Source organism: Drosophila gunungcola, chromosome 3R (genome assembly GCF_025200985.1).
Source record: "Drosophila gunungcola strain Sukarami chromosome 3R, Dgunungcola_SK_2, whole genome shotgun sequence".
NCBI classification, from domain to species: Eukaryota; Metazoa; Arthropoda; class Insecta; order Diptera; family Drosophilidae; genus Drosophila; species Drosophila gunungcola.
The window spans coordinates 19,082,018-19,100,196 of record NC_069139.1 but is presented as its reverse complement, the minus strand read 5'-3'; the positions used below and the strand labels follow the sequence as shown (position 1 = coordinate 19,100,196).

At 45.0% G+C, this 18,179-nt stretch overlaps 3 protein-coding genes across 9 annotated transcripts; 1 reads left to right on the top strand and 2 right to left on the bottom strand.

Moving 5' to 3' along the window:
• Positions 1–11: 11 nt before the first annotated feature.
• On the bottom strand, positions 12–10,111 carry LOC128266294 (serine/threonine-protein phosphatase 4 regulatory subunit 3). 4 transcript variants are annotated; one of them, XM_053002708.1, is made up of 10 exons: positions 9,860–10,111; positions 5,956–6,352; positions 5,701–5,888; positions 4,539–5,477; positions 4,166–4,343; positions 3,852–4,107; positions 3,509–3,781; positions 3,309–3,421; positions 2,425–3,191; positions 12–2,233 (listed from the first exon to the last, which is right to left on the bottom strand). In XM_053002708.1, exons 2-10 carry the CDS (start codon positions 6,065–6,067, stop codon positions 2,135–2,137), a joined length of 2,925 nt encoding a protein of 974 aa, XP_052858668.1. In that variant the 5' UTR covers positions 6,068–6,352; positions 9,860–10,111; the 3' UTR covers positions 12–2,134. The 4 variants fall into 4 exon arrangements, with proteins under 4 accessions (XP_052858668.1, XP_052858664.1, XP_052858665.1 ...); XM_053002704.1 differs by having other exon boundaries at positions 3,309–3,442; positions 9,860–10,110; XM_053002705.1 differs by having other exon boundaries at positions 3,309–3,442; positions 5,956–6,347; positions 9,860–10,110.
• Positions 10,112–10,582: 471 nt separating this feature from the next.
• On the top strand, positions 10,583–14,744 carry LOC128252845 (integrator complex subunit 5). Of its 2 annotated transcripts, XR_008267343.1 has the most exons (9): positions 10,583–10,785; positions 10,855–11,630; positions 11,841–12,185; positions 12,382–12,646; positions 12,711–13,150; positions 13,217–13,861; positions 13,924–14,066; positions 14,156–14,526; positions 14,623–14,744. XR_008267343.1 is itself a non-coding variant. In XM_052980961.1 (8 exons), exons 1-8 carry the CDS (start codon positions 10,679–10,681, stop codon positions 14,435–14,437), a joined length of 3,003 nt encoding a protein of 1,000 aa, XP_052836921.1. In that variant the 5' UTR covers positions 10,583–10,678; the 3' UTR covers positions 14,438–14,568. The 2 variants fall into 2 exon arrangements, 1 of the variants encoding a protein (XP_052836921.1); XM_052980961.1 differs by lacking the exon at positions 14,623–14,744 and having other exon boundaries at positions 14,156–14,568.
• LOC128252846 (serine/threonine-protein kinase stk11) lies at positions 14,550–18,139 on the bottom strand. 3 transcript variants are annotated; one of them, XR_008267344.1, is made up of 5 exons: positions 16,586–18,139; positions 16,104–16,298; positions 15,878–16,038; positions 15,085–15,422; positions 14,550–15,021 (listed from the first exon to the last, which is right to left on the bottom strand). XR_008267344.1 is itself a non-coding variant. In XM_052980962.1 (4 exons), exons 1-4 carry the CDS (start codon positions 17,599–17,601, stop codon positions 15,154–15,156), a joined length of 1,641 nt encoding a protein of 546 aa, XP_052836922.1. In that variant the 5' UTR covers positions 17,602–18,139; the 3' UTR covers positions 14,550–15,153. The 3 variants fall into 3 exon arrangements, 1 of the variants encoding a protein (XP_052836922.1); XR_008267345.1 differs by having other exon boundaries at positions 14,550–15,015; XM_052980962.1 differs by having other exon boundaries at positions 14,550–15,422.
• Positions 18,140–18,179: the final 40 nt, after the last annotated feature.

Here is an 18,179-nt window from a genome sequence, read left to right as displayed (position 1 = left end):
TAAAAGAACACTTTGAGAGCTTAGCCATTTGTTTCTGTTTAAAAACTATTAAAAACTATTATTTAATTTACTCATAATCATAATATAGAGTTATATATATCGCTTTTTACGCACGGATGTTTAAACAACTAAATAAAATATTCAAATTATAGATGTAATGGGTATGTGTTAGGATTAGGGATTAGACAGCATATCATATACAATACACGATTCATATAAATACTATGTATAAACTATAGTTTTGTCGCTTTACGTTTACGTTTAGTTTTCATTATCTTTTGCTTTGTGTTCGTTTCTGTTTCTCGTTATCTTCATTCTTGTTTATGCACTTTGTTAATGTTGCTCAACCCATCAAACAAACAAAAACATCAACTTGGAAGGATAAATGTGTGGATACGTTCTCCCCGACTATATTATAGGTGAATTGAAGGTTTTGGGCGTGGACTTCGCGAAGGTGAACGACGATCGGTTGCTCGAGAGAAACCGTTTGCAGTGACAAGTTCTTTTTAACACTAAAATAAATAAATGTAGTACAGTACGCAACGCACATGGCAAATACGATTATTAACAAATAACTTTATTACTTTCTGTCAGTGTGGTTGTGGGATGTCGATTGGTTTGAGTGTGAGCGAGCGTATGTATGCGTGTTTGGGTGGAGCGGAGTTTTACCAAGTGGGCCCTACTACATTCGTTAAATACAAATTAATATTATAGTTAAATATGAAAAAAAACTTACACGAAAACGTAAGAAGACTAATTTACTTTACTTTATTGTTAATTGTTTGCTGATGTTTGTTTTGCCCCATTTTAGTTTAACTTTACGTTCTATTTGTTATCATTATAATTAGTTATTTATTGATGTGTGTGGCGTGTGTGGTTCAATAACGCAAGGACAGCGCAACAATTACACAGTCAGACAACGCTTCTTAAGATTTAAGAGTTCTGATTTCAATCTGCTCGATATTGTGTAAAACTTCCGATTTTTGTTGAAGTCCAATTGTTTGTGTTTAATATCGGCGTCAGTGGTGCAAGGGCAGTCATTAACTAATCGCGTTTTGCAACTGACTAAATTATATACAAGGTTCATTGGGTTCAAGTGCTATCTGCGTCTAACTCAAGGGGTTAACAAAATTTGTCAAGTTGGCCATGGCATCTAGTTGGTATTTAGAAAACAATTGCAACATAAAGAACACTGAATCTTAATGAAACACATATTTCACTGCTTTGGGAATAGTTCAAAATTTAAAATTAACATTATTAACATATTTTTACGTTGTTTTCGATGTTACAGCGCTGTTTACAATAGCCAACTTTTATAAGGGCTCTCGCGATAAGAACTATTTACTCAAATTGGCAGTTGAAAACAGCGCCGTGTGATAGTGCAATTGGCAGGGAGTCGTTCTCATAGGTGATTATAGTATAACTGATTAAATTTAAACGTTAAAACTAAACTAGACAAGATACATTTTGCAATTGTCCTTAAAATACCGACAACGAATTATTGCACAAAATTAGATTGGTATCCCGACAACATTCTAGGCCAGCAGCCAACTTCACAGGATCTGTTAAGCGCTGTCATGCAAGGGACATTGCGAATGGACGCGTCTGTATACAAATGTCATACACCACTTGACGGCTCCTCCTCCTCACCTGTGTCTCTGTGTCGGATTTAACTACTAAATACATTTTATTTTGGTTTGTTTCGTTAATGCCTTTCCAACTCTCGAACAACACGCACTCAAATGCATCTCTGCCTGTGGGATGCTGATCAGTTATAGTTATCTGTGTTTTCATATGCATATATATTTGAATATATATATTTATATGTAATTATTTAATTTAGTAAAGTAAGATTTATAATTTCTCGTTTACTTTAGGTGTTTTTTTGCTTTCTCCTTTAAAATAAATTTTATGCTAAAATTTAATTGTATGTTTTCTTGTTCGATCTTACATCGTACGGCTGTCCGCTGTGCTGTATGTCTGTCGTTGCCGCCAATGCAATCCTAACATTCGTTGGTGTGTGGGGGTCAGTGTGTTGTTGGTTGTTTGTTGTTTGCCGTGGTTTGTTGTGTTCTGTTATGTGTGTGTGTGTGTACTAATTTATAATTGATGCTGCTGTGCTCATCATCTGCAACTATGCCAGACGAGCGCGCTTTTGTGCTTGTGGCCCCTCGGAGTCCTCGTCCTCCTCGTAGTCATCTTCGCCAGAATCACTCTCGTAGTCCACCAGACCCTGGGTAAGATAAACGTTGTATATATTTTTAAAAAGTTTAAACTTGAAAACTAATCAGAAGAGAATTTAAAGTCTGGTAGGTAACAGTTACTTTTTTAATGAGGTTTAACAAGCACATTACAGCAAATACTTTGGCAGTTTCATAAGCCCTGGGATTGCGCTTTAGTAGAAATTAAACTTCTTAAATGTACCTTTTTGGCCGTCGCCTTATCGGCCTCACTGCTTGCAGTCTCTGTACTGTTCGCATCTTGCTCTCCACTGTCCGGGCTGCTGGCGTCATCGCTGGGCGGCAACTGGGCGTCGGCGTTCTCAATATCCGGACTGGAGACAGCCGGAGCTGGGGACAGGCTGGGCGAGCTGGTTGTGGCCGCCGCCGCCGTCACAGACGCCGCCATGGCCGTGGCGATCGTTGAGAGAAACTGTGAAGCTGCCACGGCGGCCACCGTCGCCGAATCGCACAAAGCTGCGGCCGCTGAAGAGCCTGGCGGCGAGGACGACGACGACGAGGATGAGGACGATGACGCCGATGATGAGGACGTGGATGCCTCCAGAGACGAGGATGATGAAGAGGGCGATACACTGGCGGCGGCCGACTGTGAAAGCTCCAACTCCTGGCTTTGTGGCGCCTCCACGCTGCTCAGCTGCTGTTGCAGCTCCGCAATCTCGGGTTGTGTCTGTTGCTGGAATGGGTTCTGCTGCTGCTGTTGCTGCTGGTGGTGCTGAAGTGCAATGTTGGCAGCGGCGGCTAGTTGCACCGCCGCCTGCGTCTGCTCGTCGGCAGAGATCGCCTCGGGGCTACTGCTACCACTGGCCACCGGAGCGCCTGACGAGGCGGACGTGGCAGTGGATGACGCGGTGGTGTTCAGGCTACCCAACAATCCACTGTGTGGCGACGTGCTGTGCGGCGGAGAGGATTTCTGCTGGTTTTGTGTTTGCGGGCCATTCTTTTCGCTGACGGCTGGAGGGCAAGAAGAGTAATACATTGATTAACTATAGTACTATCATGAATTTTACTTGTCTTGCTCGTGAAATCTTATATAAAGCCCTCATTCATTTTATGTAAAGAATTACTTACATTTCATAACATTGCTGTATGTGTCGATTTCCTCAGAAAAATCGTCCTCTTCATTGAACCACATCTCCTCCTCCTCCTCCATTTGCCGCTGGTCACGACGAAACCGGCCACCGCTACGGATGATGGGCAGGCCACTTTAAGATAATACACCCAAACATTTTCACATTGTGTTGGAGCACAAGCGCCATAGCAACACTTACCCGTCCGTTCGGTTCTCCATCTTGTCGCGGTCCTTGAGTCGATCCTGGTACTGATCGTATCGGTTCTTCAAGTACTTGAATGTCTGCACATATTCGATTTCATCAAATATCTTGCTGAAGTTCTCCACGAAGTAGACGCACAGAGTGCGGATGTCCTCGAGTTTTATAAACTCAAACAGCTCCAAGATGGCCGACTCCAGCAGATTGTAGCGGCCGTTGTTGCGAATAAAGGCATCCACCACTGGTGCAAATAGATTGCACTTGACAATGTGTCTGGAGGTGAGGAATAGCCGATTAGTAATGACGCCGATAAGTTTACCAAGATGAAGAACAGTTTTCTAACCTATTGTAGAACTCGTCTTTAAGTGCAATTATCTTGCGGAGCAGTCGCAGAGCGCCGAGGACAAGGAACGTGTGTGTGCTTTTCATCAGCACCAAAATTCGCTTGAGGAGATCCTTTTGCAGTAAGAAGTTCTTGATGTGGTAACTGTGATGCTCCACGCAGAACGATAGAATGTCAAGGACGATGCCCAACAGCTGGGCCGTCTGATAGTCCTCGTTCTGCGGACGATCACCCATCGTGTTATGCATCAATGGAGCTGCAAAAATCGAACGGTTATATCGCTGAGCATCCAAGTGCGAATGGCGACAACTTACCCACTAACGTCTGGACGCTGTATTTGTAAAAGAAGTTAAGAAAATCGCCCTTCTCGGTGAGCATGTTCTCCGGTTCCAACAGGATCTTAACGATGCCCATCAGCTGAACCGCAATGCCAAGCTCTGGCTCCGAGTCGTTCAGCATTTGTTCGATGGCAATGTTTAGTAGCACACGCTCCTAAGTGCACACAAGAGGTAAACAATAATAAGCATTTTTAAGTTCGTGACGATTAAGCAGGGAAATTCATTAATCCCTTAATTTTAATGCATTAATTTTAAGTAATATTTAAAAAAAGGTAAGGAAAAATACCATCTAAAGAAGTTTTATCCTTAACTACAGACATAATCAAACGCTCGTTTAATCTAAACTTACCCCTTCTGGCCTATTGGCCTGGTTTAGCGTGTAGTTGCGCACAACCAGCGGCGAGAACTCAACGATGGCCGTGAGGATGTCGATGGAGGCCGACTTGGTCTTCTTGTCGTTCATCACGAGAGTGAGTTCCAGCGCCTGCAGGATGCCTAGGCAGGTGAGTGTTTTGTAGAACGAGTCCTTGCCCTGCGGCTGCAGGTTCTGGGCAAAGTTGCAGAACTCCTTCAGGAAGAGGACTGTGTCGCGGCGCTTTGTATCGCCGGTGGCTGGATCCGTGAGCACGGCAAACACATCGAGTAGGAAGCGCTCATCGTCCTGGATCATCGTCACAATCTCCACCTTGTTAAAGAAGATAAAGCTGGACAGCGTGTTCAGCATGTTGTCCTCGACAAAGACCGAAGGTGTGGGCAGGATGATGTCCTGGATATACTGCACACGGAACGTCTGGTGGATCTTGGCCAGCAGGTCCTGGTTCTTGATCGGCACAGCTTCGCGGAACTTGGCCCACTGCTTCAGATATTGGCGATGTTTCTTTGGCTGGGCCACACTCGGATCATACTCTAGGCAACCGACCACGTCGAAGATTGTGTCATCCGCAAACATGATCTCGAAGAGCGCGTTCTTATTTAGCAAGAAGATGTTCTTGAAGATCTCAAACAAGTGGTGCAGACCCTCGGTGTTGTCCAGATCCTCGCACACATGGAACAAGTTCAACAACTTCTTGATATAGCTCTCCGATTCCAAGGCCATCGATAGCTTCTCCTTGCGCAGCGGTGTAGAGAGGCAGCTCTGTATCGTCTCCGAAATGTCCTCCAGCCGGGAGAGCTCGCAGGGTGGAAGCTCGATGGGTGGAGCTGTGTCCGACATGTCCTCAAAGCGCTCGTCCTCCGACTCTTCAACGATGTCCTGTGTGATCTCCACAGAGGGGTCCTTGCCTTGCACCTGTAGGATTATTAGTTTATGATTTGTCGTTAAATTCTATAGAAATTAAATAAATTCCTGAACCTGATGATGATTTGTAAGTTGTATAATGATTGTGAAATAACTAATTGGTTAGTAAACCAATTAAACAAAAGCTTTCAAATCAATTAAATAATCAAAATGAAATTAATTCATTAATAATCTATAGTACCTTTGTTACAAGTACAGTTGATTGAACGCTTACCTGACATATCTTCTCCCATATTTCGTCACAACCTGCCTTTTCCTGAAAACTCAAGGCCAGATCAAAGTTGTCGCCTTCGGACCAGACAATCAAAGTGTCCTGCTGCTTCTGGTAGGCGGTGTCCGGTTGTATCTTGCTCTCCAAAAGCAAGGATCCATCGGATTCGGCCCTCACTAGAAGCGAAATGCCTGAAAGTAGTTAAAGGATGCGGAAACTTAGACCAGGCTCTAGAGCTTGGCTGACAAGTAAACCCACCTTTTAGCCTGTCCACGTAGGTGGAGGACACGTGGCCAGTGCCACGATCATCCCACTGGCGCTCCGCATTTAGCGCGTACAACTTAACGCGACGGCGGGTGTCGGTCGTCATGATGATGGTGCTACTGGAAGTGCTCCTTTGAATTTTCACGCTGCTTTCCTTCGGATTCGGTTGAGTTTCGATTTGGACTATAAACGCGGGTGTTTGCGGCTTGAAACCGTTCCTCTGGCTAGGGGTTATCGGCTAGGCTATGCTACTTGGCTAATTTAAATTAGGATCTTGAATTTAGAATTCAAAGGATTCTTCTAATCTCTATGCTTGACTTCTATATCCATGATAGGCTGCCACTCCAACGTCGGGTGGGGACTATTGGGATGTGCCCACGACAAGACTGCACTGAAAGAATAAAAGGTAAAGATCATTTTAAACTAATGGAAATAATTACAAACATAACCCAACTTATTCAGCGTTTTATAATATGACTAATTTTTATTTTATATTTTCTGTTTATAAAGCAATTTTCACAAAATTTATATACTTTGAATGACAGAATGCCAACAGTTTGCCCTGTTTTAAAATTAATTTCTGAATATACATAGTAACACATTTAATCTGCTATTAGAATCGAAACTTAAAGCAGTTTGTTTCTTTGCTTCATTTACGGTATTGACCTAATTTATTCAAAATATAATATTTCAATGTTAAATTCCTCTTGTAACAATACGGTACAACAATAAAATTAACGTTATTTTTTTAAGCATTATAAAGCCACTCGATAATATTTTGTTTTAAATCTGCGTTTTTATTTATAATACACCTAGTTCATTAAATTAAGGTAATTAGTCACAAAGGCAACTTACATATACATATATATCATATCAAAAAATATTGGCTATATTTCATGGGCCATTTCGCGATGAATAAAAATGTGAAAGCTACGTTCGTAGTGTGTGTTTAGGGAGAAAGATATTAGGGAGAGAAGGCGAGAAAAGACCTTTTGGACTAAGATGCAAAATTAAAAAAAAAAAAAAAAAAATATGCTTTGCCCGGTCTGTTTACAAACATTAAGCGTTTTCCACTAGATCTAGGCCTCTCTCAGCGTGCCTGTGTATTTGTGGGGTTCTTGGTATGAGTGGGGTATACTATTATAGCTGCGCTTTCGCCCCAAGTGCAAACACGCGCGCGAAGAAAACAAACAGCGGCCAGAGCGGAGGAGCGGGAGAATCAAAGAATGTAAGTTTGGGATGCAAGTAAACTATCCAATCACTCACACAGAAAAAAATCAGCTCTATATCTAATCGAATTTAGGAGACCAAAAAATATATTACTTTTAATTTTTTTTGTTTTTTTTTTGGAACATAACTCTTTTGACTTTTTTTTTATTTTTTTAAATAGCATACTAAATGATAAACACTTTTTTTACATATATGCCCCTTAATATTATTAAAATCTATAATAATAAAAAACGAAATTCTTATTTTGGTCCGGATAATCAAAAATCGGCGGAAATGGCTTACAAATCTTAATTTAAAAAAAAACATTCGGGAATAATTCGTAGTCGGAAAAACAAAATATACATTTTCCCCGTGCAAGGCGAAATCAATGGGCAAGTGTAAAATAATGTGCGAGTAAACAGAATAAGCAAGAGCTACGTCATCGTTGAAGAGCGCCACCTCAAAGTTGGCTATCCGCCGCAAACATTTACGTCACCTCAGATCGACAGCAAAAATACACATATTTCCCCACCACCCACCGTACTACCCGCCCAAGGTTAGATGGCGCTGAGAAAATGCGTGCTCCGTCAATTCAACACGATTTGCTCAGCGATTAAGATCCCAGAAACGAAATACTATACTATACTATACTATTTTATACCAGTGCCAATAAAGCGCCCCAAAGGCCAATTCCGCACTGATAACACCCGGAGAATCGAGCGAGAGAGGCATGGATAGAGATTTGATTACACACTCATAGGCCCGAGAATCGGTACCAAAACAAAAGCAGCAATTCAAAACAAACGTCTCGAACGGTTTACGCAATCAGCTGCAAAAAAACGGGAGAATGCTCATGCTTAAAGTGCCACAGAGATTTTGGTTATTATTAATGTTTATTAATATAACCAGCAGAAGGTTGCCAAAGTGCCAAGAGGAAATCTTTATGCAAAATGTGCCCTGGAGTCATCGATAAACCCCGACAAAGTACGACAACTTGGCAAAATTTTTCGCCCCAGCAACAATTAGTTTTTGTTTGAAAGCAAGTGAGAGATACAGTTACGATCAAGATAACGGCCTTCTCGATCCAATTTCCTATTGAATTACACTTCAGTTCTAAACCTTATAAATTTACAAATTTTCTGTAAAATTTAATTAAGATCCAGGATGGTTTTTTATAACAAAATTAAATAAAATAACATTTGATATGATCAAAGTTTACAAAAACTGAAAATTATGGACTGTTTTACTTAACACCAAAAAGTTTTTAATCTGGGTTCCCCATAACACTAGAAATTTGATTTAAGGTATATTTTTTAGTTAAACTTAAACATTATTTCTGCCTTATAAAACTGCCTTGGGTAATAAAACTACAGTTAATGATTATTTGAACCGCAACTGAAGTGCTTAATTAGAGTCTCACTGTTCTCTTCCTCACACACACACACACATACTCGAAAGCTGCAAGTGTCCCGCAAAGGCGTGAAAAGGAGCGAGCAAAAAGGTGGGAAGGAAACAACGAAGGATGCAGGACTCTGAAAAAAAATAAAAATGGGTCCAAATTGGTCTCCCTTTCCTTATATTTTTGCCTCCTTTCTCACGCAATGAATACTGGAGGGTCAGAAAGAGAAGGGTAGAGCAAAAGGGGAGCAGGAGTCTGACGATTACGAACGCGTCGTATCTTGTTTTTGCATGCATGACAATGTGTGCAGAATACGCGCGCGCTCGCACCAACACACTCGCACAACTGAAGGCGTGTGTGCATGTATGCAACTTTTTGGGGTGGTAGTGGGACACGGAAGGAGGTGGGCAAAGAAACGGGCGGAGAACTCGAAATTTTCACAATTATAAACACTCTCCGGTGCTATTGCAATGTCAGCTAGTTTCCTTTATTATTTACTCATTTTTACTTTTTTCGCCAAACAGTTGATGTATTTTCATATGCGATACACACACAATTGACACACACACATAATGTCTGGCAAGTACATCGCTTTTTCGGCCGTCTCTTTTGCGGTTCATTTTCATTCAATAAAATTATTGCGAATGGCAGGCGCAAAACAGAATCGCACAAATTGCAGCGTATTTTGGGGAAGAAGAAGAGGCGTGTGGTAAAGAAAAATGCCGTCTCCCCACCATACACACACATACAATAAACACGCGCACACCCACACACTACTGACCGCACGTTGTTGTTGTTGCAGACAGATTTTGTTTTGATTCGATAGTTTATTCCTGTATACATATAGCAATAACGCATTTTCCCCAATATTCGCTACCGATTTCGCGTTTAATTGAAACGCACACAAGACACAGAGAAAAGAAAAACAGACGACGGTGAACTCACCACGCTGCGCAAAACCCAACACACTACACACAGCGCAGAGCGGAGAAACTCAACACGACGTTCGTTTGCGTTGTTGCATAAAGTGTGATTCAAGGGGGGGCAGTATTCCTCAAGTCCAGATCGGGATCCAATATGGGATATAGTCGGGACATGTAGTAAAATATTCCTTTGCAAGCCCGTAAATCATCTGCGAAGTACGTGAGAAAACACAGTCGCAGTCAAACACACACACACTCGCACGCAGACAACACAGAAGCCGCAAGAGGGCAAGAGAGAGAGAGAGAGAGCAGGAGAGCGGGAGAAAGAGAGCGCGGGCAATACTAACTGAAAAAGTTATACACTCACGCTGCAATTCCTTGTTTCTGTTTTTCCGCTTTTAGTGCTTCGCACGTTTGCTGCATTCGTTCAGTTTATGTACAATTTACGCTTGCGCATATTTATGGGGGGACCACGCGCTTTTTTCGACAATTCTAACTGCCCGGATAATTGTGATTTTTGCTATTTTCCGCGGACCGACGCTAGAGCGTTTTTGGTCTGACCGAAACGAAACGAGACGACAAAGTTGTGGACTGTGAGAGGATTCGCCGCAGCGACGCCATGTTGTTTTTCGCTTGAAGTCGCCGCAAAACAGTGTGCAATAACGTGTAAATTCTCTTCATTGTGTGACCATGTCGATGGGTAATACGGTCGCATTGGAAAATGTTATTTTTGAAAATGTAGTCATTACAAATTTATATTATTGTTAGTTTATTAATCTATCGTTAATCCTGATGTGTTTTTAATATTATTTCTTGGCGTCTCCGACATTAGCAATAGCAATATCCGTTTGGTTGCAACTGCTACGAAAGAATTTAGATTTCCATTTTGTCAGGATTTAGAAAACCATAGCATAATTAGAGTTCAAAAGGATTGCCAAGCTTGGAAAACTTAGAAATGGCAAAGAATTTAAGAATTCCTTTTTTGAAAAACCCATGTTAAGCCTGTTTATTGAGACCAGTCCAGTTGGCAGCGCTGCAGCAGAGGGAAAGCAGAGTAGAGATGGAAAAAAATCGACATCGAAACCGATGTTTTAAAAACATCGATGTAATCGACGTTGGCATCGATGTTTCTCCACCTCTACTGCTCACTTGGTCAACTTTTTAACCCGATGCCTAAAACGACAGAATGCTGCGCCAGAACCTGTTGGATCAGCTCAAGCACTTCATAGAGACGGTGAGCAATGGCCACAGTTGTCCCCAGCTGCTGACCAGCCCCAATCTCATCAAGCTCGCGTGAGTAGCAGCCGCAGTGGCCAATTTAACACCCGTATCGGAGTAAACAAAACCCGGAATCTTTTGCAGGCTGGGATTTCTGGAGGAGCTGCCCGCCACGCGGGACATAGTGTTCGAATACTTTGCATTGCTGGCCGAGATCAGTGTGCAGCTGTATGTGTCGCCGGAGATGGCGGACGCCAGGACCGGAATGCCGGTGTCCCAGGTGAAGCAGGCAGGGAATCGCCAGCAGCAGCTGCGCGCTCCGGAGTACGAGAGCTTCAATATGGTGAAGACGGCGCTGCAGAGCTTGGTGTGGAAGGGTCCGCCGGCGTGGTCGCCCCTGATCGCCAACTGGAGCCTGGAGCTGGTGGCCAAGCTGTCCGATAAGTACACCCAACGCCGGATGACCATTACGGCCAGCTGCAACTACTGGCTGGAATGCAGCGCCATGCACGGCCTGATGACCCTCATAAACAGCTGCTTCCGCAAGCTGACCCAGCCAGAGGAGGAGGCCTGCGTGGAGATCATGCTGAACGCCTTCCACCGCTTCCCCATGACCTTCGACTGGATCGTGGCCAGGTTGGGCGGCTGCTTTCCCTACAAGATCATCATGCAGATCCTGCAGTGCGGCATCAAGCGATTTGTCGACGACTACCGCTGCCACCTGGACTCGGAGGCGGGCATCCTCGACTACATGACCTCGTGCCACGAACAGCAGTTGAGGGCCGCCTTCCGCGAGATGCTCAGGGAGGGATTCGCGCCCAAGAAGCCGCTGGACGTGGCCGTCGTTCCCTTTTTGCTGATCACCACCAACTACTCGGACACGATCCTGCAGAGCTTGGTCAATGTGCTGGTGGAAATATGTGAGTGTCAGTTTGCTGTAGTTAAGGCCGAACAAAATCTAACAAAACTTCAATTGTAATTTATTAATTAATACATAGTTGAAAATATTGTAAAAATATTATCTTGTCCTTAGACTTGTTTTAGAATCTGTCTAAAAGTTAAATTTTGTTACTATTACAAATACTATTACAATTATCATTAACTTTATTTTAAATTATAAATCTCTGCAGATACCGAGGACATGTGCGAGGTGATTGTACAGAAGTCGCCGCTCTGGCTGAGCAACAAGATGTTCGCCGGCATGCAGCCCACGCTGAACAACGCCGTGCTCCGGCTGAACGAGCACGGAGCCACGCTGCTTCTAACGGCGGCCAGGATGGCCGAGAAGTATGTCTGGTGTCAGGACTTCCTGGACAACTCCATGCAGGAGCTGGAACAGTGGGTGCTCAACCAGAGAAATTTTCCGCTCCTGGCAGATTTAGCCTATGAGGAAACGAAGTACATGCTGTGGAAAAGCTGCCTCAGCACTAATCTCTTTGAGCAGCAAACGGCGGTGCGATTGCTGCTGGTTGTGTGTAAGCGTAAACTTTTTGTTTTTATATTGATATTACGAAATTTACCTTATTATGTTTGAAGGCTATCAGTGATGATATAAATTTCAAACATTTTCTTTTGTTGCTCTTCAAAGTGTTAACCAGTTAAAGGATTTGCTTTTACTTCTTTCTTGTCATTAAATACAAATAATATTACAAATGGTTTTCCCCTTTTTAGCCTCCCAGCATCCACACATTTACTACCAGACCATATCTCAACTTCTGAAAAAGTCGTACGCTCAAAATCCAAATGGAATTGGCGCCCTCATTCGTCTGCTGGGTGGCCAAAGCGGAATGGTAAACTTTCCGGGATTCACGCCTGGCTTTAAAATGGTCCTGGAGGACATCACGCTGCACGTTCAGGTTAACAATCGCTTGCCAGAGCCGCCAGGCACGCCCTCAGAAGCGCTCAACACTTTCTCCAACCTCAACATACTGGCCAGGTAGGAAATGTTGCACCTTGTTTAAGCCTTACCATTGACTTTTCTAATTAACAATGGCCTCTAGAATGCACAAGAGTAAAAATGTAGCTCCATATATCAAAGCACAACATTTAAACCAAGCCCTCAACGAGTGTCTGCCAAAAATAATCCAAATCTTCGACTGCACCGTGAACAAGTTGGTTCTTCGGATGGATAGAGATGCTGCTGAGCGCAGTGCGGAGAAATTTAGAGCGCAGCAATGCAACAATAATAACAACAACAACTACAACAACGATAACAACGACATGTGCAATGGCAAGGAATACGGAAAACGACCTAAACTGGAGCCGGATGAGGAAAAGGTGGAGGACGAGGACGTCACGCGAATGCGTTTGGCCCACCTAATAGTCGATCTGTTAAACAACATAGATGCCGGCAGCCGCAGCAATGTCTTGCGCACTCCACAGGTCCTGAAACTGGCCGTGCTTAGCGTCAAATACTTCTTTGTGGGCCTAACAGAGCAGAGTAAGTGTCTGTTGGCTTGTAAACTTTACCTGCATTGAGTCACTAATGAAATGTACTGTGTTGCAGCTGTGATTCGTCGAGCGGCGGCCTCGCATCGATCATTCACCCTGCTGCAGCGGCAGTGCTCCGCCCGAAAGATAGCGAGAACTGTGTGCCTGCGCGAACTGGTGGAAGGCGCCCTCTTCTACCATGGCCATCTGCTGGGCCAGCTGGAGGAATATGAACTGGATGAATTGCAAATCCCGGAGCACGAGCTACTCATCCTGCAGAACCTGCACACCAGCTCTGGCGCCAACTCGAATCGCTCCGTACTGCATTCCGGAATTATTGGGCGGGGTCTGCGACCAGTGCTGCCCACCAACGACAGAAACTGCGATGCAGAGAAGCAGGCGCTGTATTTGAAGGCATTGAATGCCTGCTGCGCCGATCTGGAGAAACCGAACAACGTGGAGGGCTACTCGCTGGTCTCGCTGCTGCTGGTCGAGCTGGTCTCCACGGACGTCATGTACAACGGCCTGCCCTTTCCGGACGAGGAGTTCACCAGGGTCACCATGGAGCGGGACATGCAGATCAGGAGAGCGTTTATCACCTCACCGGTGCTGTGGGCGGTTTTGGGACTGATTGCCGGTCATAGGCCGGCACTTTGCTACTCCTCCGTGCTTCTGCGTGCACTCTGCGCCACCTGTTTGCATCACTGGCGGGGAAAGAATGGTGAGCTTGCGACTTTGTCGAGTTTCTACCAACTTTCTTAAACAAAATGTTCCCCTATTTAGTTAATAGATTCCAGCCCACGGCTGCCAACGACGAGCTGATGCTCTGTACCAAGAAAATGCTACAACTGCTGGCTATGAGCCAACTGATTCCGCCACCACTTACCAATCTGCATCTCATCATCGAGCACTTTGAATCGGCTGAGGTAGACAGACATTTTATTGAGCTAAAACTGCTAAGCTAGTGTGTAATGAATGCCTGCAACCTTATGAACCAAATCCTCTTGATTTCCAGATAGCCCTTCTGCTGCGCGAGTGCATCTGGAACTACCTTAAGGACCACGTGCCCTCGCCGGCGCTCTTCCACGTGGACAACAACGGGCTGCACTGGCGCAACACGAACACCCAGGTGGCCAAGGTGCCGCCGCAGTATGTGGACACGCTGCGCCACCTGATGCAGCGGAAACTGGCCACCTTGGGGCCCCACTACCACCAGATGTTCATCATGGGCGAGCTGATGGAGGCGAACTCCGAGCCGGATCCCACGGCCCGGCTGCAGATCGTGGAACTAGATTAAGCCTTCTTAGTTAGCTAGCCTAATGTTGTGTGCGCATGAACGTGTGTGGATGGAATGCAATGGAGAATCGGAATTGTAGCGTGTGTGGAGTGAGTGCGAACTAAATGCAGTGTTTGTATTTTGATCTTCAATGGGTTCTTTTATTTTCGTTTCATTGGTTTGTAAAAATTAAAATCTCAACCTAGGCCTTGCAAATACTGACCAGCAGTTATTGTACCGATGGCTTCTGGAAATCGCATCATCTGTCTGTTTGTGTCTAGTTTAGAATATAACGAAGCCAACAACAATTTCACTTGAACATCTTTCTTTATGTGTGCGAACCGATGGGCACCATCTCCTCCAGCAATCCTCCGCTGCCTTCAGTACATCATAAATATATTAACGACTAATTTACGTTTTCATTTGATTCATATAATACACAGTATTGTCACATGGATATATAGCTTTTGTGTCGCCCGATCTCGCTTCTCCCTTCATCAGCTTACTTAGAGTCTTTGCCGATGCTGCTGCCGCTGCCGCTGCGGCTACTGCTGCTGCTGCTAGGGCGTCCAGGGTGATCCTGGCATTCCTACATGGTTCTATGGCTACAAATACTTGGCGAATGTAGGACAACAAAAACGTTAAAACAAAACCAAAAAGTTCCTCACAATTTGTTAACAAAGTTATTCCTTTCAATTAATCTTAGCTTCTAAGTTTAGTGGCGGCAATGATTGTGCCTACGATGTCCGGCAGTGGCTCAGTTTGCGTACGGAGATGCAGGACGTTAGCTTCTTGGCGCGCCGCTTCAGGGCCGATCCCTTCTTCTTGACCGGAGCCTCCTCCCTGCTTCCGTTGCCCAGGGAATTTCCGGAGGCGGCTGCGGCGGCGGCAGCTGCAGCAGCACTTGTGGAAGGCGGCTCGTAGGCGTGGCAGGCAGCTTGGGCCGCCGCCGACTGCTTGGACCGGATCTCGGATGCCGCAGCTTGGGCTTGTCGGGCGAGCTCCTCTGCATAGAAAATCAGAAATGGTTAACAAAAATCCATCATTGCAGTAGTCATAAGATACATTTGTCGATCAAAATCTTTTCAAAACCACTATAATTTAAACTATTAAATAAATTTACTTTATGTTGGCGATTATATACAACAGGCAAATAAACCTGTTTAAACTCTTTAAAAGTAGTGCAATTTAAAATGATTGAATGAAGAGGAGTTTTAAAATATGTTTTTTCAAAGAAGACTATTGATTTTTAAAATTCAAATTGGCAATGAAACCCCATTTCAAATTCTTTAGAACAATTGTATGTAAAGAAATTTTAGAAAATGTTTAAGGATCTCTGGTTTTTAAAATTTAAATGGTACTATTGAAGTTTTAGAAAACGTTTCTTTAAACGGCTTTTAGGTTTTTTTTAACCTGTTTTAAATCCACTTTTTTGGAACAGCAGATGCTTTCGGTACTCACGGTTCACATCGTGCTCGGTGAAGTAGACATCCTCTTGATCTTGATCGCCGTAGTGGTAAGCTTCCAGGTAAGGTATCACTGTGGAGCTGCGGTATTTGTCGCCCTTCAGCGGGGGAATGGGTATCGGTGGGCCGGTCACCGGCGGGGCGGATCTGAACCAACTGCAAAGCATAAATTTAAGTTAAGTTAAGTGATCGGAAAGTCAGCAGAGGAGAGCTCAACTCACGTGTCGTGGCGAATCTCCTGCAGGGAGAGGCGTTTGCTGGGATCAGCCTGCAGCATGCCCAGGATTAAGTTGGCGAAGTCTGGGTCCAGCTCATAGAGCCACTCGGGCGCCTCCCACTGACCTCGCCCGATGTTTTCCAGCAGCCGGTAGATGTTGTCTCCCTCAAAGGGATACTGTCCAGTCACCAGGTTATATCTAAAAGATATTGAGATTGGTGAAATAGTATTAATTGGAAATGATGCAAACATAGATGGAATTCGCAGTTGACTTGGTGTTTACAACTTTGAAAATTGCATACAGTGGTTACAATGATGTAATTGTTTATATTTAGAAACCACAATAAATACTTGATAAGCGTATTTTAATTAATGATGCGAACAAAGAACGAATTATGATAACCACTTAAACTGTTGAAAACACACAGAATAGTTTTGATTAAAACCGACAACCAAGGACTTGTTTAAAGCAAGGAGATGGCTTACAGTGTCACTCCGCTGCTCCAAATGTCCACCTTGAAGCCGGCGAAGGTCTCGTGTCCGTTGGCGATCTCCGGTGGCTGGAAGGCCGGAGATCCCTGGCCCGTCGTGCAAGTGTCGTCCGGCGCGAACAGATCCAGTTGCTCGGCCACCCCGAAGTCGGAGATTTTGAGCGTCAGGTCGAGGGAGAGCAGCAGGTTGCCCGGCTTGATGTCCTTGTGGATGACCCGGCAGCTGTGCAGGTACTCCAGCCCGTCGACCAGCTGCTGGAAGTAGCCGTGCGCCTGGAACAACGGCATCCGCTTGTCCGCCTGGTAGTCCACCATCTCCTGCAGCCCGCCGACGCAGTACTCCATCACTAGGTACATCTTCTGCTTCTCGTCGTTGTAGAGGACGTCCACCAGCTCGACGACGTTCTCGTGCTTCAGCTGCTTCAGCAGGGCGATCTCCCGTGTGACGTTCTGCTCGCCATTGGGGATCCGGCGCAGCTTGCGCTTGGTCAGGATCTTGACGGCCAGGCGGCAGAGGTTCTCCGAGTTCATGGCCTCCTTCACCTTGCCGTAGGAGCCCTCGCCGAGGACATCGCCCATGATGTACTTGCCCACCATCTTGATGCACTTCTTCTTCTGCTGGTATATGATGTCCTGGCTGTCGACGCGGTTGAAGAACATGTTGCCCATGTCCAGGGTGACGCGATCCAGCGTCTCGATCTCGTCGTCGTCCAGCCAGGTGACCTGCGGATGCGGATGCGGCTGCTCCTCGAGCAGCTGTTCATCTGGATTGTAGAAGGAAGCGCCTGCGGGCTGCAACTCCTCCTTGAGTTCCACAAAGGCATCGTCGTCCAGCTCGGAGGCGACGTCATAGTGATAGTTCTTGTTGACCAGCAGAACGCTCATCTCGTCCTCGACGGGATCCTCCTCCTCCTGCTTGTGCTGGGCTCCTCCGCCGCCGCCGCCGTCGTGGTGGTGGTGATGATGATGATGTGCTGCCTTGATCTGTGCCTCCATGGTGGTCACAGTCATCTGGACAGGCTCCTCCTGGCTCTTCCCGCACCGGCTGCTTCTGCTTCTCGGCGTCGAGAGCTAGAACATTGCATAAACCACGGGAGAGCGCCCACTGATCACATATCGCAGGTGGGCCGTGATCCGTCGGATTGGTGGTTATGGAGCAGCCTCGGGACTCGCAATGGAAGGTCAGTTACCTATCCGGACACCCAATCCTCTCCAGGCACACACGCGTTTTTATCGCTCTCCACTTGAAATTCCTTTATTTGTGTATCAATTCACACAAACACTCGAATGGATTGCCCTTGCCCTGCGATTTTTCGAGGTCTCTCGTCGTCCGTAGTTTCGCGCGAAATCCCCTGGAATTCCGTTACCCCTCTCGCCACCACTTTTGCTCTATTTTTCATATAAATTTGTTAATTCCTTTTTAACTTTTAAAGAACAGCTGTTCTGAAGACAGTGTGGCCAAGGCTTTCAGATAAGTCGATTAATTTGTAAGTCGGAATTCTTTAATTGTTTTTCGATAACGATGTTTCAGTGCTGAAAAACGGACGATTTTTGCTAAAAAAAAACAAATTGTTTACAATTTAGTTTTG

Bases quoted from the DNA above. Each gene is read 5' to 3' on its own strand.
- LOC128252846 (XM_052980962.1), bottom strand. From the start codon at position 17,601: ATGACTGTGACCACCATGGAGGCACAGATCAAGGCAGCACATCATCAT. The intron at 16,039-16,103 runs GTGAGTTGAGCT...TATGCTTTGCAG, and splicing joins CAGGAGATTCGCCACGACAC to TTGGTTCAGATCCGCCCCGC. The intron at 15,423-15,877 runs GTGAGTACCGAA...TTTTCTATGCAG, and splicing joins CACCGAGCACGATGTGAACC to AGGAGCTCGCCCGACAAGCC.
- LOC128266294 (XM_053002704.1), bottom strand. From the start codon at position 6,067: ATGACGACCGACACCCGCCGTCGCGTTAAGTTGTACGCGCTAAATGCG. The intron at 5,889-5,955 runs GTGGGTTTACTT...AACTACTTTCAG, and splicing joins CTACGTGGACAGGCTAAAAG to GCATTTCGCTTCTAGTGAGG. The intron at 3,192-3,308 runs GTAAGTAATTCT...CTTGCCCTCCAG, and splicing joins ATACAGCAATGTTATGAAAT to CCGTCAGCGAAAAGAATGGC.
- LOC128252845 (XM_052980961.1), top strand. From the start codon at position 10,679: ATGCTGCGCCAGAACCTGTTGGATCAGCTCAAGCACTTCATAGAGACG. The intron at 13,151-13,216 runs GTAAGTGTCTGT...ACTGTGTTGCAG, and splicing joins TGTGGGCCTAACAGAGCAGA to CTGTGATTCGTCGAGCGGCG. The intron at 14,067-14,155 runs GTAGACAGACAT...CTTGATTTCCAG, and splicing joins AGCACTTTGAATCGGCTGAG to ATAGCCCTTCTGCTGCGCGA.